Source organism: Carassius auratus, chromosome 12 (genome assembly GCF_003368295.1).
Source record: "Carassius auratus strain Wakin chromosome 12, ASM336829v1, whole genome shotgun sequence".
In the NCBI taxonomy this organism is placed as follows: domain Eukaryota; kingdom Metazoa; phylum Chordata; class Actinopteri; order Cypriniformes; family Cyprinidae; genus Carassius; species Carassius auratus.
Genome location: NC_039254.1, coordinates 7,703,655 through 7,722,906, shown reverse-complemented (window position 1 = coordinate 7,722,906; position 19,252 = coordinate 7,703,655). Strand labels below are relative to the sequence as shown.

Below are 19,252 nucleotides of genomic sequence, written 5' to 3'. Positions count from 1 at the left end.
CTATTAAAAGGTAATTGGCCCCTTTCACTTCTATTGTAAATGCCTCCCTCCAACCTTAATAAAAAGTGGAGAATTTAGTGGAAAAGACCCTTTTTGTGGTAATCCTTCTTATGCTACAAATACTGTTGATTGAACTGAACTGTACTCGTAATATTCCTTTAAAGCTGATTGCACACAGCCGCTAATGTTGTTTATGCCTGCAGCAAACACACATTTTATTGAATATTTTCAAAAGGGACACTTTTGAGATAACCAAACAAATGCTTACAGTCAGCCACTTTTGCACTGGCCTGAAAGTCCTCTCCGGCCGGCCCGCAGGAGAAGTACTCTGTGGTCATGTTGAATGGTCCCTGGGCACTGTTCCGCATGCACTAACAGAAATAAAAGCTCTTTAATAGCTGACTGTATCGTTTACCCTCATGAACCTGACACATCCTCCTTTACTCTTGTAGCAAGTGCAGTAAAACCAAATGAAGCAGGGAAATATGTTTACCATATGGCCTTTGAATGTAAGCTGGGGTCAAAGGGCAGAGAAAGGACACCCGCATTTCTCCAAGTACCAAACTGAAGTGTGAGAATACTGGTAGTGTGAACATTATCCAGATGTATGAGTGAAAGTGTGTGTGAACGTTGCCCCATGCATTGACCTTTACCTTTTAAGATAGATATCATAGAGCTACATTGTTTTGGAAAATCGGTCATACTTTAAATTTAGGTTTTATTTTGATGTATAATACCTGACTGTAATACATACTGTGGAGCATTATTTTATATTATTTTATTCAATATTTTAATTAACAATATTTTAATTATATTAAAAAAAATAAAAATATATATATATATATATATATATATATATATATATATATATATATATATATATATCTATATATATATATATATATATATATATATATATATATATATATATATATATATATAATAAATAACAATAACAACAACAATGAAAAATTACAGTAATATCCTTAATATAATGTTACAATATAGTATTTTATATAATTATTATTTTTAATTTTGTATAATTATTGTTGTTGTTGTCGTTGTAACTGTTACTAAAATAATTAAAACAAAAATTATTATTGCTATTTTAATTGTAGTTTTAGTAGTAGTAACAACAACAACAACAAAAATATACTACTGCACTAATTTAAAAAAATTATAATGTTAGCAATAATTATTATTGCATATTTTGATTGTATTAGTAGTAATAGTAGTAGTAGTAGTAGTAATAATTTGAAATTATAGTAAAGTGTTCTTTGTGAAATCTATTTTTCGATCATATTTATTTATTTATTTGTAATTATAATTATTCTTATTTATTTTTAAACTGTTGATGCGTTAGAAATGTGTTTGTTGGCCCTGATGTTGTGAGTTCTTGCAGTATCAGCATGGCTGTGATGGATATGATGAATAGGATTTATCGTGGTCCGATTGCTGCATTAATCTCTGCTGCTGCGATTGCTCTCTGCGGTTTGTAGATTAATGGTGATTGGCTTTTTCAGGGCTATCCAAGAGCTCAAACTGAAGTCTGATAATTAGGTTTACTAATCACGCTTACATTAACCCTGACCTTTCACCTCCTTTTTGACTTGTTTCTCTCCCTTTCTTTTCTTTACTTCGCTCTCACTCTCACCCACATCATCTTCCCATTGAGTCTGAACCTGCCATTTTTCTTATCTAGGTCCTTAGTTCTGTTTTTCAAATGAAAATGATCATAATTATTTGCGCATATGGGCCTTTAATGCCATGAATAAATCAGAGAGATATCTTTCAGGTGGCCTGTGTATATGGAAGTCATTTCTAACTAATTGTAATAATAAATTGCATGCAGAACAATGCAGTTCAGCTGAAGTTCACTGTGCTGACCAGCTGGGGGCAGTGCACCTTATATTCTCAATTGAAGACCAAAAAATTCTTATTTTTTATCTACTGTTCTCAAAATATCTAAAGTCCTTGTACTGCCCTTCTAGATCTATTTTTCGTAATATTTTGTTTATGTGTGTATCTTTAACAGACAATAAACAATAACAACATTAACACTATTTTATGCAGTACAATTGATTTTTAGAATTGTGTCCCGAAAAAAAAAAAAAGTTTATTTATCCATGTATCTGTTTTATTTCATTTAATTTTATTTCATATTTAACAATGCAAACTTTCATTTACCATAATCTAGGCCTTGCAGTGATTTATTTAATTTCTTCAGTTTTTGGCTTTTTGTTGCAAGTTCAGACTTATAATCATAAAAGCTGGGCTAGCAATCAGGTAAAAATACATTTGATTAATATATGAAAAGTTAACTTCATATTCTGTTGTATATAGCAGTTATAAGTGTTTGATGATGCACGGTCACACAAACTTGTGGGATATCTTGAGTAGAGTATTTTCTCGTTTGTGACTGTATTAATTCAGTGGTCCTCATGTTTGGTCTCTGGTTGGCTGTAATGGTGCTGGCATGGCTCCAGTGTGATTTGGGAATCCCAGCTCTCCCAGCTCAGTGGAGCTTGCTTGAAATCCAAGAACAGCAGTGGAGGTATGTTTTAGGAATGTGCTTAAAGACATGTGTGTTCAGACTGACATTATTCACACCTTTAGAGAACAATGTATAAGGGCAGAGACTCCGACCCACAATCCTTCACTCGCAGAAAACTAGATATAAAGCCTTATTATGGATGTGGGGCTAAATTATCATAATATGAGTATGTGGCCATAAATCTTAAAAAAAGTGTTTTATATGTAAGGAACAAAAGAGCTCACATAATTTTTTTATATATATATATTTTTTTTACATTAAAATTCTCTACCTGTCATCCTCAGGCAGATTTACGTCTTAAAAATGAATGTGGGCCTGGTATTAAAGAGAATGGAAATTCTCTCACCCATTTTCATTAGCTTTGACTCTAGTTTTTTAGCTTGTTTTTTTAAGCAGTTTATAGCTGTCAAAGCTTATGGACAAACTGGTGTCATTTAAAAATGTATGATGTTATTGAAGTTCTGGGTTCTAAAGTTTTATTATTATTATTATTATTATTATGAAAATGTATTTTAGTTTCAGTTTTCCCAGTCAAGTTTTTTTTTTTTTTTTTTCAGTTTTGTTGTTGTTTTTAATTATTTAAAAATGTTATAGCTGCCAAAGTTAATGTGCAAATTGGTGTCATTTAAAAATGTATAATTTTATTAAAATTCTGGGATTTACAATGGTTGAAAATTTAAAACAAAAAAATGAATTTCCATTTCAGATTTTTTATTCTATTTTATAAAAATGTTTTTTTTTTTTCTTTTCTTTTTTTCAATTAAGTCTTTTTAGTCAACAAAATGACGTATAAATTTGCCATTTAAAAATATGATTTATATACAAATATAATTGAAATAAATATATAAACATATAAATATGTACACTTTTATTCAGTAAGCTGATTTTTTTTTTTTATCATTTTACAATTTATCATTTACGAAAACAAAATAGTTCTAAGTAAATAAATATAAATAAATACATAATATACCTTTTTTTCCAAAATATTCTGGACTAATTAGATAGCTTTATGTAAGCTAAATAATAAAATGTAAGATGCTGTTCATTAAAAATCTTGCTTGACAGTCACGGCCGATATTCACTTTTATTATACGAATGAGCAGCTTGGATATTCTGCTTTAAATAAGTCCTTTTGTGCTAAATAATGACAAAAGCTTCATTTTTGGGTGAACCGTTCCTTTAAGACTAATTCATCATAGTTTGAGTGTTAAACAGAGGAAATATATTGTCCGTCTCATCACCCCTGAATTCTCTCCTTTCAAAGCCTTTATTATGACCAGATCGTCTGTTCTCATGCATTAGCATGATTGAGTATGATAGATGGCACTGAAAAGGTTCGATTTAGTCTGAGACTCCATAAGCGGCAAGTGCTTCCTTCATCTGGACAGCATGATGGACAGACTCCAGTGCAGAGGGCAGATCTGGCTTTGATGACCTTCAGCCTGGACTTGACCTTGAAACCCTTAAATCGAGCCACTCGGGAGCAAATCTGGGGCCTCCGGAGCGAAAGGCCTTTTGTGACTGTGAAGAATGAACGTTTGCACCAGCGGACGGAGGAGGAGAGAAGATAAAACAGCAGGTCCGTTCTGACCCGGTGGAACGTTGCCCTGGGGAAGACCGTGTTTCTGGGACACAGCTCGTGGATGACCTCTGGGTGAGGAGGGATCAGGTTCTAAACAAGCACACGCATATTACTGGATTTATGAAGCCGCTGGGGGACTGGGGCAATAATGTGAGGGTCACCTTTGATAGGAGGTGGACTGTGTGTGTGTGTGTGTGTGAGTGAAAGGTGATGTCTGTGCATGTGTGAAGGGTCAAGGGGTGTTTGTCCAGATTGTTTGCAAGCATATACATATGTTTATGCACTGGCGTGTGCATGCACAGCGGGTAAAATTAAGTATTGAACACATCGCCATTTTTCTCAGTGCATATATTTCTTAAGGTGCTGTTGACATAGTAGTCAAGTAATCCATACATAGAAAGAAAACAAGACAAATAATTTCAGAAATGAAGTTCTGTGTAATAAATTAGAATGACACAGGGAAAAAGTATTGAACACATGAAGAAAGGCAGGTGTGAAAAGGAATGGAAAGCCTGTATGGAAGGCCTGTATACACACTCACCATGCAGGACTCCATTGCTGAAGAAAAATCATGTTACTGCAAAATACTAGGAGAATATAGTCTGGTCAGATGAGTCCAAAATGTAACTCTTTGGAGGCCATAATACACACCATGTTTGGAAGTCAAATAGCACTGCACATCATGGTGTGGCACTGGCAAAACTCATGTAATTGAAGGAAGAATAAATAGAAAAATGTACTGAGACATTATTGATAAATCTGCTGTGTCTACCAGGATGAGGAAGAAGAAACAAGGGTGGATATTTCAGCAAGACAATGATCCCAAACACAGCCAAGGAAACCCTCAATTGGTTTCAGAGAAAGAAAATAAAGCAGCAAGAATGGCCCAACCTTATACCAGCTGTATGTTTGTGATTTTGAGTCCAAAATTGAGTCTAAATTGGCTTTTTGGCAAGTAAATGAAATAATCTGACAATTCAAATCAAAGACATGCTAAACTGGCTACTGAAGAAAACATCTGGTTTGACTTGGAACTAATTTGGTAAAAATATTTGAAGGCAAAATTGAAGACAGTTGTTTTAAATTGTAATATTTACTGCTGTTTTTACTATATTTCCATTCAAATGTGAAATATAAAATTTATAAATGTGTTTGTTATAAATGTATTTACTGTCACTTTTGATCCTTGATGTATAAAAGTATTCTTAAAATAAAATAAAAACTTAATTCAAACTAATGCTATCATGGTTTCCACAAAAAAAATAATACATAAATAAATAAAACATTAATAAATGCTTCTAAAGCACCAAATCTGCATATTAGAATAATTTATAGGGAAATATATTCATTACATTTTAAAATGTAATCAACCATAAAACAGTTGTTATTGTAAAAATATTTTACAATAAAAAAATGTTTCTATCATCAAATTTGAAAGAAAAATATTTTAAACAATTGTAGCTTTTACTGTCACATTACATCAGTTTGATGCTTCCTTGCTGTATAAAAGTATTAATTTCTTTCACAATTAATAAAAGAAATGACAATTTCGAAATTCACAATTTCTGAGGGAAATAGCATAGGCTTCTTATATTTTAAAATGCAATCAAATAGGAAACAGTTAAATTATAATTCAATGATAATAATATTTCAAAATACTACTGTTTTTACTGGAATATCAGTGTATGTTATACATGTTTTTACTGTCACTTGTGATCAATTTGATGCATCCTTGCTGTATAAAAGTTTTAATTTCTTTCAAAAACTTATTTAAAAGTTCATGGTTTTAGAAAACTTTAAATTAAATTGATATTTTACAAATTTTTTACTGTATTTTTGATCAAATAAATGCCGTTTTGATGAGAAAAGACACCTTTCAAATTATTATAAACATTTTTATGGCTAATACATTTTCTCCAGTATAGGCAAGAAGTGAATTTCAGATCTTGTGCACGTGTGTACGAGGGGTCAAACTGCTGAAGGTTTGCTGTCCTGATAGAAACCAGCTGTGAACTCATTAGCCGTTTCTTTTATTAATTAATAAAATATACTTAAGTTACAAATTCCCCGAGCCAATGATGCTTTGTGCAGGTGATAGCCAGCAGATGGTGGTTTCAGGCAGAAAATAGCCCCCTCCTTTGCTTTATAAAAGCTCCATTTGCATTTCATGAGGCTTAATTGTGTCTCTTGTCCCGCAGTCCATGGTCCAGCGATGCTATGCCTGTCAGAGAGCGCTTCAGAGCCACTGAAGGAGGCCTGATAGATTAAGGTGGACCTTCTGTTTGTGTCCTGTCCCATTGTGTTCCAGAAATGAAGGAATATTATCTCCCTGAAGACTGGAGAATGGATAGCGGAGGCGTTAATGACATTGGGTGGGTAGAATTAAAGGGCTGAGACATGGGCGGGGGGCAGAGGAGACTGAGAGGGACACGATGGATAATGTCATTATTTTGTAGTCTTGTTCTTGACCCGGAGGACGTAAACAATTACGGTGGCGACAGAGGAGGGGCGTACAGGGCATAAACAAAGCTTGTGCTGTCTAAAGCTGGCGGGATGTGTTTGCTATCCTGTTGTGTCCGTGGATCAACTCCTAAAAAGTGTGATTGTGTTCTGTTTTGAGTCAGTGAGACCTTTTTGGGACTTGTTTCGTTATTACATTTCCCACCTATTACAGTTACTGTATATGAACATCTGCATGTAATATTTTTTTATTGTTTATGCCAGAAATTTTGCTTTTATTACCTAATGTTTTTTATTAGTATTTTACAGCATCTCTAGGGCTTTTGGAAAGTGGACGGGGTGCAGCAAATCATTCTGACAGGCTTAAGTTGCAGAGGTTTCTCTGGTCACATATATTAATTACCATCATTATGAGACACATGGGTAATATTAATTTGTCTGCCTTACAGAGATGTTCCCAAGAGAGCCCAACATCATCTGATTCCTTCAAATAGTCATTATGAGTATTTATATCTATAATTTATGGTTAAATAAAGAAGCATGCGTTTTTGTGGGCATTTTAAATGATGAAATGCTGTTAAAGTATCCAGTTTAGATCAATTTGGCAAAAAATACATTGCAAAGATGCAATTGTATTTATAAATAAAATAATAAAATGTTTTACATGTATTTATATTTACAGTAAGCTAAATAAATATAGCAAAAATTGCATTGCAAACACTGCAATATACAGCAACTAAAATATTTTACATGCATTTATGTAGCAAGTAAATACATTTTGAAAAATGACCAAATGCATTTGTTGTATTAATAAATAAAACATTTTACATTTTACATATATATTTAGAGCAAATAAATAATTAAATAAATATGCCAAAAAAAAAGCTCATTTTATTTATAAAAAATAGCATAGTTGTATATTTGTTATGTAAATCTTAATATACATTTGTCTCCTGTGGAATCATTCTATAATAAAATGTGAGCAGGAAATTTACATATTCAGATTTTGTTCAGTGATTTTACAGAGCATGTGAAAAACTCACCCAGCAAACAAAGTTCAGCTAAATGAAGACTGATGATTCCACTGCTGAGGAGTTCATGAACGGTGTAATTCCATTAAATGGACTGTGACACCTTGTGAAATGGTCTGTGACATTTTCTTTCTCGTCTCTCTTTTCCCTTATTTGTTTTGTTCTTGAACTCTTCTAGTCTTTAACTCTGTTTATATATATATATATATATATATATATATATATATATATATATATATATATATATATATATATATATATATATATATATATATATATTTGTGTTAAAAGTTTTTCAGATGTTATCGACCAAGTTATCATGAATCTTCACTAGAGGGCAGCATGGTGCTTTTTCATTTAATATCAGTATTCCTATCAATGTTGCATAAGCTTTTTATGCATAATAGTAACCCTAGAATGTGATCAAACCGTTTAAAATATCTATCTAGATATCTAACAATTTTTATGACTGTAGAAATATGTTATGCAGTTATCCCAACGGTCACAATTGTTTCACACACTTTTCCAAAATAGTAAAAAAAATAAAAATAATTATTGATTATTTCAAAGGGTTACTAATGACACATAATTTGGATATTTCCATATCTGGGGAAAAAAAAATGTTTTTTTTTTTTTTTTTTTAAATTAAGAATCTTGGGGAAAATACCATGAATCCGTTTTTTTTTTTTTTTTTTTTTTGTAAGAGTTATCTAACACGAGACATATTTAATAATATTGAATAACTTATCTAGTGATAAGTTTAGTGTCTTTGTACACTTTAGTGACTTGTAGCCGTCAGATAACTATTCTGCATACACTCTCTGAGTCCCAAAAACATGTGCTAAGAATGTTTTGCTAACATGTTCACGTTTCCTTTTTTCTTTATTTTTAAAATTTTAATAACGCTTTTACTTATTTATGTGAACCTTAGATGAAACTTGAAGGTTGTTAATTTGATCATTTTTCGAACATTATGGAAACATTAGTTTGGAATGTTCTCTGAACGAGTAGGAAGTAGCAAGTTTTAAAAACAGTACACTTAACATTCTGAAATTAAAATGTTTCAGAATATAGCTCCATGAACGATGCATAAATCGTGATTTTGTGCTAACGTTTTAATAACATTAAATAGGGCCTACCAGATAACTTTGAACGAGCATTTTATTAACGTTAGACAGGCCTACATTTGTTCATAACTTTGCGTGTATGTTTCCCGAAGGTTCAAAGTTCCCTGATAGCTGTGCTGTTGTTGAATGTGACGCTTATAGGATGTGTAATTAATAATGCATTTAGAAATCAATATCAAGCATGGCATCTATTAAAAGGGTAATTTCTAACGCTTGATGGCAGTGTTTCACATATTTCTCATCAAGTTGCACTTATTAAATTACACCACTAAGTGGCACTATTTTCTGACAATCTTTTTTTTTAGATCAGTGGTCTTCTACTATGACTGAAGAAGAATATATATATTGCTATTTGCATTTTATGTTTTATGAATTGCTGTCAAAACCATTGACATTTTTGGATCACCATCCAACAGATGAAACCATTGGTTCATTTTAAATCGTGCATGTTTTTTTTTTTTTTTTTCAGAAAGTGAAAAGAGAGACAATTTCGTGGCAAGCAGTATTTATTTTTAATAGCTTTTAATAAACACACAAACACAAGCTTTCATAAAAGAGGCGAGTCAGAGGCACAGAGTTGGGTTCTCGTGAAGGAACAGTCTTCATCAGAGCTCACACTCCTTCAGACACGGCTTACAGTACAGCTGTTTCCAGAAGGAGCACCACCACATTCAATTAAATTCAAATATTTCACTGTCTACAACGGTTTAGCAAGATCAAACGAATACAACACGATTCGGTTGTTATTTCAGGTTTTAGCCTTACGTTGTGAAGTGACGACTGCAGTCTAAAGTATTATAATGTAGGGAATTGAGCACATGCAACATTTTCCAGTGCTGGTCCCATGTCAGAACAGACCACATATTGATTATAAATTTATATATATTGATATTTTAAGGGGACTATCATTAACTGCTACATACAGAAATCCCTTTACACACAAGAAAGATAAAGTATCATAAACTGTTTAATTGCAGGTAAAATGAATTGTTCTGCAATTCATACAAGTTATTGGTTCAGTCACAGAAGGGGATTTAGTTAGACATTCACCAGGCCATTACAACCATGAAAACAGGCAACATGATCAGTTCATCATAACAAAACATCATTTATTGTTTTTGGAGTTGCAGGAGAAGCAATCTAGTACATGGTCCTCAGAATAGGGCCTTTACTTGTAAGTAATACGTTTCTCTTTTAATACAATCACATGCTATTACAGTACACTGAGAATTACTGCGAGTTATGTGAGTAGAAACGGAGCATCTCAGAAACGGTAGACATCGCAGCATGTTATATTTCAAATACTGAAAAATCTTTCCATGCATGCAGGTGTTATGATGTGTCCACCATCATGTTATCAGTGGTCAGTTCATAACACATTTTTACAAAACAAAACTGCCACTTGGATGCATTAAAATATGTTTTTTTTTCTGGATATATTGTGTATATAGAAGATTTTAAGCTGTCATTTTGATACTTTACCTATACCTTTATTTCACGTTTGTTTTATATTTATATAATTGTCTGATTTGAATATGAAGGGTGTTCACCTCAACTGTTTAATTAAATGCCCCTATTATATCAAAACTTAACGAGTGACCAAATCCATCAAACATTATACATCTGAATTGTATTTGGATGATATAAGTGATATTTATTAAATCTCAAATCCTAATACTGCTCTTAAAAGTTACTTAACTAAAATCAATAATTCCTAGTTTCGGTTTTTACTACAGTTCCTCCATCGCAATCTCCCAAATCTAAACTAATAACCCCGTTATTAAGAACACATTTTGTTTGTTTTATTATAAAATTACCCTTTTTTTTCTAGGTGAGTACTGTATATACAGCATTGTGTTATAGGCACAAGCACAAAATATTCAATGGCGTTCAGATTTTGGCGTTCAGTCATGTTACGTCCTTCTAAATAAAGTCTAAATGGCTATTAGTTAAAGGAATGGTAAATACATAGCACCATTTTTTTGTTTGAAAACAAAGAAAAACTATAAAACAAAACACAAAAAAAAAGCTTTCAAAACTGCCGATCTAATGACGGTGTTTAAGTGACTTCCTCTCTAAATTTTCAATGCAGCTTCACTGAAAACGCTTCCTTTCACTGTCCATATAATTTAATACGTGCACTTTGGTTAAAATACATTGAAAACCTTTTTATAAGTATTTTTTGGCCTTGTAAGGAAAGAAAAATTGACACAAACGCACACATTTCTGCGACAAACACACACTCTAGGCACTTAATTAGCTAAAAGAAAAGCTCTCAGAGGTTCTTTGTCAACAGAGCAAACATAAAATACTATGTACATGTATGTAAAAAGTGTTATAAATAGGTTTTAAACCAAAGATACTATATACACATCTTCAGATGATGACAGTATTGAATAGGTCTTTTCGGGGTGGCAGCGGGGTTGGTTTTGACTGACCCCCTGGGTGAAGATACTACGTGATTTCACTTCTTTGTGGGTGCAGTGTGATACTTTGGCTTCATAGCTGTATTTCCAGGTGATGGCCACTAGAGAGAGGTGCCCCCTCACTCTCGTTTTCTCAAGACGACGTAGATTAAGCCGCTTATGAAGGCCAGAGGGAAGGCTACCCAGGCCAGGATGTAGGAAAAGCCGTAGAACTCTGACTGATGGACCCATTCAAAGTTCATGACAGTATAAATGATAGCTCCACTCATAACGAAAAGACCTGGGGGAAGAGGAAGACGAGAACAATTAACTGTCTAGAAATTGTATTGATGTTACCTTATATAAATGTTATAAATATAGCAAAGCTGGTTTTCAGCAGCCATTACTGCAGTCTTCAGTGTCACATGATTCTTCAGAAATCATTGTAATAGCTGATTTGATATCCAATAATGTGTGTTGTAACCGAGTATGACATCATTGTTTACTTGTTTACAGCAGGTAATATTGAATATTACCTGTTACTAATATTTACTAAGTAACATCTACCTACGTAATGCTGTTCATGGCCTATTCTTGAGTGTAAGGTATGCATGAGAGTGAGCAAAAATATGACCTGGCACTTTCAGCACTATCTTTTATGTCAGGCAGACCACAGACCACCCCCAGCGTGCCAGTCTTGACATTTCATCTTGTGGCAGCGGCTGTGTCTCCGGTGCCAACTCAGTGGGCACCTGTGACTGTCTGGCTTTGTGCTGTTTCCACCCTCGGCTCTCCTCTGACATTTAGCTTTCAATTAATGTCCGTCCTCTCTGATGCGAGTCGCAGATATGAACTCTAAAAGCCCTCGGTACGTACTGAAAGATTAAGCATTCGTGGCGCCCACAGAACTATTCATTATCCAGGCGCAGTAATGAGCTCTAATAATACTCCGTCTTCATTACATCCCAAAGACCCGAGAATTTAATTAAACATTTCGAATGAGAGCTATCATTTTGACATTAGCTCCGGTTACAATACAGTAAATGACTGTAAAACTCCATATCTGATCTCTTACGCGGATTGTTTTTCAGAAATGAAGAGAAACGCTTGCTGGTTTTGGCTATGTATAACTCTGCGTGCCGGATGATTTCATCTTAAGGAATCGTAACCAAATCATCTGCAGGAAGTGAGCGCATTATAGGTTCTCCTGCACTGTCTGTGGTTTAATGAGAGTTGACAGGACTCATTAGACTAACAAGACCAAGGCCAAAGGTCTTTCATGTCGCCGAATGAAAGCAAATACATCTCCATAGGAAGCCAGTAGACGTCCCATAGATAATCTTTTATTAATAAATGGTAATTGATCTCAGATCACCTGAGCCTGCTAGCTTAAATGCATATGCAGTTTACCGCTCTCCTTCATTTCAACAGCGAACACTTTGGGTCCATTAACATTGCATGAAGATGTCAGCATGTTATGTCGATCTTATTAGCATCTGCAAACAATCAAACCGATCTATTGATGTTCACATTATACTCACTAGCAAAGATCTGGAACGCTCCAGTGAGGAAGAAGCGTCCGCCCTTCTGGAGAGTAAAGAGCTGGCAGAAGAACAGGAAGAGAGACAGGAAGCTGAAGATGATTGACAGGATCATGAGAGCTTGGACTGCCTGGATCCAAACTGAAAAACAGAAAGCATTTCAACACATGAGTGCATTTCCTTACTCCTGAAACCACTTAGGGCCGTTTGAGCTTTGCAGTAATAAAAACCTCTTGGGACGGAGACCGTCATTTTAAATGATCACGAAAGGACATTAAGCAGGTCATTATTCCTTTTCTCATCTGCTGTTCTTGATTGATCACGAATGATGCACTGGTACGGTATAGTTGCACTTTTACATTGGTGTGCAATTGGAGATGTGCACTTAGATATATCTATGCATTATTTATAATAACAGAGGTGAGTATGCAAAAAAAAAAAAAAAAAAAAAAAATTATTGCTTCATATTGAACTCTTGTTGTTGCATTTAAAGTTTTGATGGCTGTTTCGTGGATATAAAGAGCACTGGAAAATCCAGGAACTCTTAATGCATTGAACAATCACATAATAAGGTTTCTGTTCCTAAAAGCTCTTAGTGGGTTACCAGCACCTGATATTGATCCTCTCTTGACATTCAAGGACCATAACACGGCAACTAACAAGGGGCTCCATTAACTCTATATTACCTGCATTTGATGGCTTTAAAAAAAGAACAGCGTGTCATTTTTATCCTGCATTAGAGCCATTCCAGCGTCTTCCATGTGTGGACAGGAAATTAAAGGCTTGATTTTTTTTTTTTTTTTTTTTACATCTTAGGTGTCTTGTTGTCACAAGGCTGCACTTTTTTAAATTTAAAATATAGTAATATATTAATAATACATTTGGGGTGGGGTATTTTGTGTACATTTATTTGGTCCTTGCTGAATAGAAGTAATTTCATTCCAAAAAATTGAGGGTTAGTATAAACTGTTTCACATGACAAAAGCTTTGAACAATATGTTCTTCCATCAAATGAAAGTCAATAGCGTGCTGTGAGAATGGTTTGAGGGAGTTTGGGATTGATGAGGAATGCCATGGCAGATGTTTTAGGTTAATGTTTAGCGTGTATTCTGGCTTTGGAATGTCCCATTATGTACAAATCGCTCAGTGTTTCTGTTTATCCATTGCTATACTCAGAGTTTTAAAGGGATACTTCACCTTAAATCCTAATTTTGTCATCAGTTACTCATTTTGTTTAAAACCTGTATGACTTCTGTCTTCTACTGAATATTAAGCAATGTTTTAACAGTTTTTGCCCATACTAGGATTGCAATGGGGTTCAAACTTCCACTCAATGTCAATGGGGTCCAAATCGTTATACATTTTTAAAAAATAAAGTAAAATAAACATTTATAGTTCAATGAAGAACCTTTAAAATACATGAAACCTTTCTATTGCACAAACTGTTCTTAATAATGGGAATAATAAAGGTTCTTTAGATTAATAAAATCCTCTTCACTCTATGAAACACCAAGTTCTTTTAATAACTGTTTGCTAAAAGGTTCTTTTAGGAACCCAAAATGGTTCTCCAATGCCAAAACCGCCTTTTGGAAGCTTTAATTTTAAGGGAGTACAGACAAAAAAACAGACATTTTTCCACACAAGTTTCTTATTTGTTTCCACATAAGAAAGTCGTAAAGAAATGACGACAATGAATACAGGCCCATTCACACCAAGAACCATAACTATAACAACAACTATATTAGTGTCCACACAGTAAACCTCTGTTATGCTCTCTGCCCCTGTAAATGCTTATAAACTCTGATTGACTATCAATGCTTTAACCTGCTGAAAAAAAGATGACTTGTGAAATGTGAAAGGAATAGTTCACCAAATTCTGTCATTATTCAACTTTAAGCAAGTGTTTTGCTTTTCTTCTAAATCAAACAGTAAAAGGTGTCAGTGAAAAGTGTGAGCATGAACATGTCATAGCCCTCTTTCTATCTCAGTCTCTACCTTTCATGCCCAAGCAGTAATAAGTGGAATGTATGGGTTGTCCAGCATGTCTATTTCTTATCCAAAGGTCATTCCTGTAGAATCAGGTTTCCACCTCTCTCTCTCTTTCCTATCATGTTCAGCTGCGTCTGCCGCTCCCCTTATAGCCACTAGAACTGTCAAACCCCAAAAGCAGATCGACCTACTACAGACGAAAACAAAACCAGAGCCACTACTCCAGCTTTCAGCAAAAACCAGATCCTCTACTAAAGCCAGTTTACAATGTTACATTGCTTGCTTCCAGCATTGAATAGATTAGAAACATTTGATCGGAAAATAGAAAATCTGCCCTCTCAAGATCATAAACAAATCAACTACGTTTTACTTTTGTGGGGAAGAATTGGCAAGACGAATGAGCCAGAGTTTAGCCAATGATCTCATTAACAGCAAAATCGTAACGCTCCGGCACACATGGATAACCCTAAAAGGACAAGAAAAGCCCATAAACGGTTTGTGCTTGTAACAATCTCGGAATGGAAACAACTATGGAAATGGCATTTGTTTTTCTCCGAACATCTCATAGGAGACCACGTGAGGAGTCTATTCTAGTATGCATCCATAAATACTAGGTTCTGCTACTATCTGTGTTTTGCACCCACACAATTCAAACGATACAATACATCTCTCTCAACAATGAAGTAAAAATAGAAGCGCATCCCCTCGTACAGACTATTTACTCACTGTTACTAAGTTTATCTACTCTCACAGAGTAGTTTCCTGATATAAGGTGCGGTAGTAGTCATTTTGAGCTTGACAACACCCTATGTATTTCTGTCTGCAGTCATGCTTTTAAGGCAGGGATTTGTATTTCAGGACAGAAGGTTTCGTTTTGGAAAGCGGGGGCCTTGTGTTTGCATTTAGAGGGGTACATATGGTCCTGGGTGTAAAGAATGTGGCTTAACAGATGATAAATATGCACTGCGAAACATAACACAGGGGTGTGAGTTCGTGCGCTGATACTATACTGTCATAACCCCAGTTTGGTCCATGAAATGGCTCTCTATAACAAGATGATGAATAGGATTTCATGCATGCTTTAGCTGCCAGTTTTGAGTAGCTTCGCCATGCCAGCTGTTCTGCATCACTCCCGGTGTAAAACACACCATTCAGGTGATCTTAGGATGCCTTTGGACTCGGTTTGATTGCTTGTTTCCAACACATTGCTGATTCGGTGCTAAAAACATTTCTTGATTTTGAATTTCTATTATTATCAATGATGAAACTAGTATTGCTTGATGTTTTGGTGGAAACTAATACATTTACTGGAAAAGTCTTTACTGTTGCCATCAATTTAATTTGTTCTTACAATAGTGTACACAAAGGTTCATATTTTAACTGTTAATGTTTGTTTGCAAAATAAGCCATCTATAACATTCTAATTAAAGACCAATCTGATCATTATATTCACCAATGAAAAGACTTTCTTCACAGCCTAAATGCCCCTTAATGCCAGCTTAAGTGGTAACTGAAAAAGCAGCCTTTTTCCAGCAGCGTAGCAGCGACACGCGAGCGAGCGAGCGCAGGAGAGCGGGACAGAAAAACCCTGTGTGCCATCCCCCGCACCACGCCCTAAACAAACACGCCATATTATAGGTGCTACGCCAACTGACTGAGAGCTATGAAATAACACAGCAAAGCATTCTGCCTCATTACCAAAGTGCGCATAGAGGCGTTTCCCGCTCTGAACTATGACATCATATCACCCTCCAAAAACAGCCAATAGTGTAACAGTGATCTAATTGAGAATGTGCATTACTTAAAATACTCTTTTGAATATATATTTAATGCATTAAAGAGCACCATTTTTCATTATTTCTTTAATATTCTGGTAACCACATGGCAACAATAGCTAAAAAATGACCACATAAATTTGTATTTTGACAAAAACTTCAATAATAAATGTTTCTCTCTCAAACTGCCTTCATTCTTGTGCTAACAAACCTGTCGCTGGCATTTGGATTTGTTGGTGTGACTCAAATCATGCCGCGTTCGGCTTATGGTGTTCTGATGCAATGCCATTACAGCCAGATCAGTCTAAATCCATGCTTTGATTGCTCTACCTCTTCCCCACCCTATATGTTCTATGAGCTCAGCTCCGGCAACCAGACTATTTATACAAAGCTGATGTTGAAGAGGGGTCTGTTGTGGGTTGAAACTGCACGCTTGAATTCTCACCCCTAGATGGCAGTATATAGGTGTGAGGCAGAGGGGGCACGCCCACCACAAAGTGTGGTAAACAGGCAAAGGGGCTTTGACAGTTATGCCAGGATCGAGCCCTACGTGAATAACGTGCTATGTGTAACATACCGCAGGTGGCAGACATTTTCCTAACTTGAAATAAATATTATTGCACCCTTTTTTTTCCTTTTTTTTTGGTTTCATCATGCATTCTTTCTTAAACAAATCTAAAATATAGCAGGATCTTACCTCCAGTGTCAGCAGGGTTACATGTGGAGATTCCATTCAATGTGGTGCAGTTTGTCCAGAGGTCCGAACTGCTGTTGGGGTTACCAACCCATGCCTGTTAGATTGAAGAATACTCATTAGCATGGCTTAAACACATCCAAAATATTCTCCTTCAGCTTGTTTTAGTTCCCGATTGGGGCTTGATTTTATAAATGACTCCAAATTGATTGAATTGTCAACTTAATATCAGAAAGACTGTAGATAGACAGACAGTTAGATAGATGGAGAGAGAGAGAGAGAGAGAGAGAGAGAGGGCATCTCTAATAATCTTTATTAATAAATCAAGCTTCAGAATACTTACACTGACTATAGTTGACACGAAGAGCAGAACCAATGCTGCCACATGCAAGACGACGATTCCCAGTAAGAGGAGCAGCATGATGTTTCCTTAAGGTTCTGTGCAAACACCGAAACACATTTTTATATAAAACACATCAATGACCAATTATTAGTTATAATCTACCTCTTTAATATTATTATTATTTTTTTTTTTATATTGGATTTAGGTAATTAATAATTATTTAAAAATATATATTTAAATGTTAATAAATAATATTTTTGTGTCACTGGGGTTTAATATAATATAATATAATATTCAAGCGTTTATCTATCTATCTATCTATCTATCTATCTATCTATCTATATATATATATATATATATATATATATATATATATATATATATATAAACATTGCCACATGGTATATATCTTTTCATATAAATTAGTCTTTGAATTATTAAAACTTTCTTGATCTTCTAATAATTGCAGTTCAGAACGCAGTTAGTTGACATCATCTACATCATTTTCACCATCAGTTTTGGCGCAAAAGAGTGTCACAACGAAGTTGATAAGTGCAAAAAACCAGCGACACACATTCTATAATAATTAGGCAACGAGATGTGTCTCTCTATAAAGTTAGCCTAGATATAATTGTATGGATGAATAAAAGCATGACAATGTCTTTCTTATCATGAAGGCAAGATTTACTTTTCACACTCTTTAATACTCAAAAACAGGCAACGTACGTTTATATTGCAATATAACTCCAACTTACTGCGAGCAAAGCGAAAGTAAGTCCACAAAAAGGATGGAAACGCCGAAATGCAGCCGCGCCACTCGTGTCAAAAGTACTGCGTATTTCCAAAGTCCAGATCCCTGCGACTAGATTAATATGCTGGATGGAGCAGCGGCTTTAAAGAGTCTCATTATGGGAACACTACGCCCTTTTTCTGCGTGGCTACGTCAGGCGCGCCCCTCTTCACAGCAACAGATCCACAGAGCACACTGTGCGTAAGAGCGCAGGAAAACCACCGGGTACTTAGTCACACAGACTCAACCAGGGCTATGTTTGGTTCTCATGGATACCAGCGTGGTTGAGGAAAAAAAAATGCATTTGTGCTAGTAGGTTTGTAAGCTATGTGTAAAGCAGTGGCTGGATCATGTTGGTTAATCATAATGGTAAAATAAAATAAAATAAATAAATAAATTGTTTCATTCAAATGAAAAAAAAAAAAAGTTTTTAAAGTCAAATGTATCCATAATGACAGAGGAGTCATACTTTCTTGCATAACTGTAACACTTTAAACTGGAATAATGTCTTTATCCTTATAACAGTCATGGTTAAACTGCAAACACATGATCAGAACAGAATTAGTTTGACTTTGAACTCTGGATTGTTTCTAAAGCAACAGAGCAGGCAGTAAAGGAATAATGCTATCCGATGGCAGTACTGCATATAATGTTTTCATTTGTGGCTATTCACATAAACTAGCACAAACAAATTGCGCCATGATAATTTTCTTTGGTGGTTGCTATGGGAATGAGCCAAACAAACGTGTTAAATGGTTACTCTCCATTCTCTCTGACACCGTCTGTGTGAAAATGAGTATGGCCATTAGCTGGCCTTTGGGAGGCCTCCAGGAATTTGCAGAATTCCTTTACAAGAGATTCCCCTCCCTTCTTCTCTCCCTCTCATCAGACATCAAATGGGAAGTCAATAAAAAAGAGGCGGGGCTGAAAGAGTGTTGAGTGTTCCTCCTGATAGGAAAGA

General features: G+C 34.9%; 1 protein-coding gene across 1 annotated transcript; it reads right to left on the bottom strand.

Moving 5' to 3' along the window:
• Positions 1-9,703: 9,703 nt before the first annotated feature.
• LOC113111672 (peripheral myelin protein 22) lies at positions 9,704-18,412 on the bottom strand. The gene is made up of 5 exons (XM_026276645.1): positions 18,257-18,412; positions 17,502-17,596; positions 17,162-17,255; positions 12,701-12,841; positions 9,704-11,460 (listed from the first exon to the last, which is right to left on the bottom strand). The coding sequence occupies exons 2-5, from the start codon at positions 17,577-17,579 to the stop codon at positions 11,300-11,302; spliced, it is 474 nt and encodes a 157-aa protein (XP_026132430.1). The 5' UTR covers positions 17,580-17,596; positions 18,257-18,412; the 3' UTR covers positions 9,704-11,299.
• Positions 18,413-19,252: the final 840 nt, after the last annotated feature.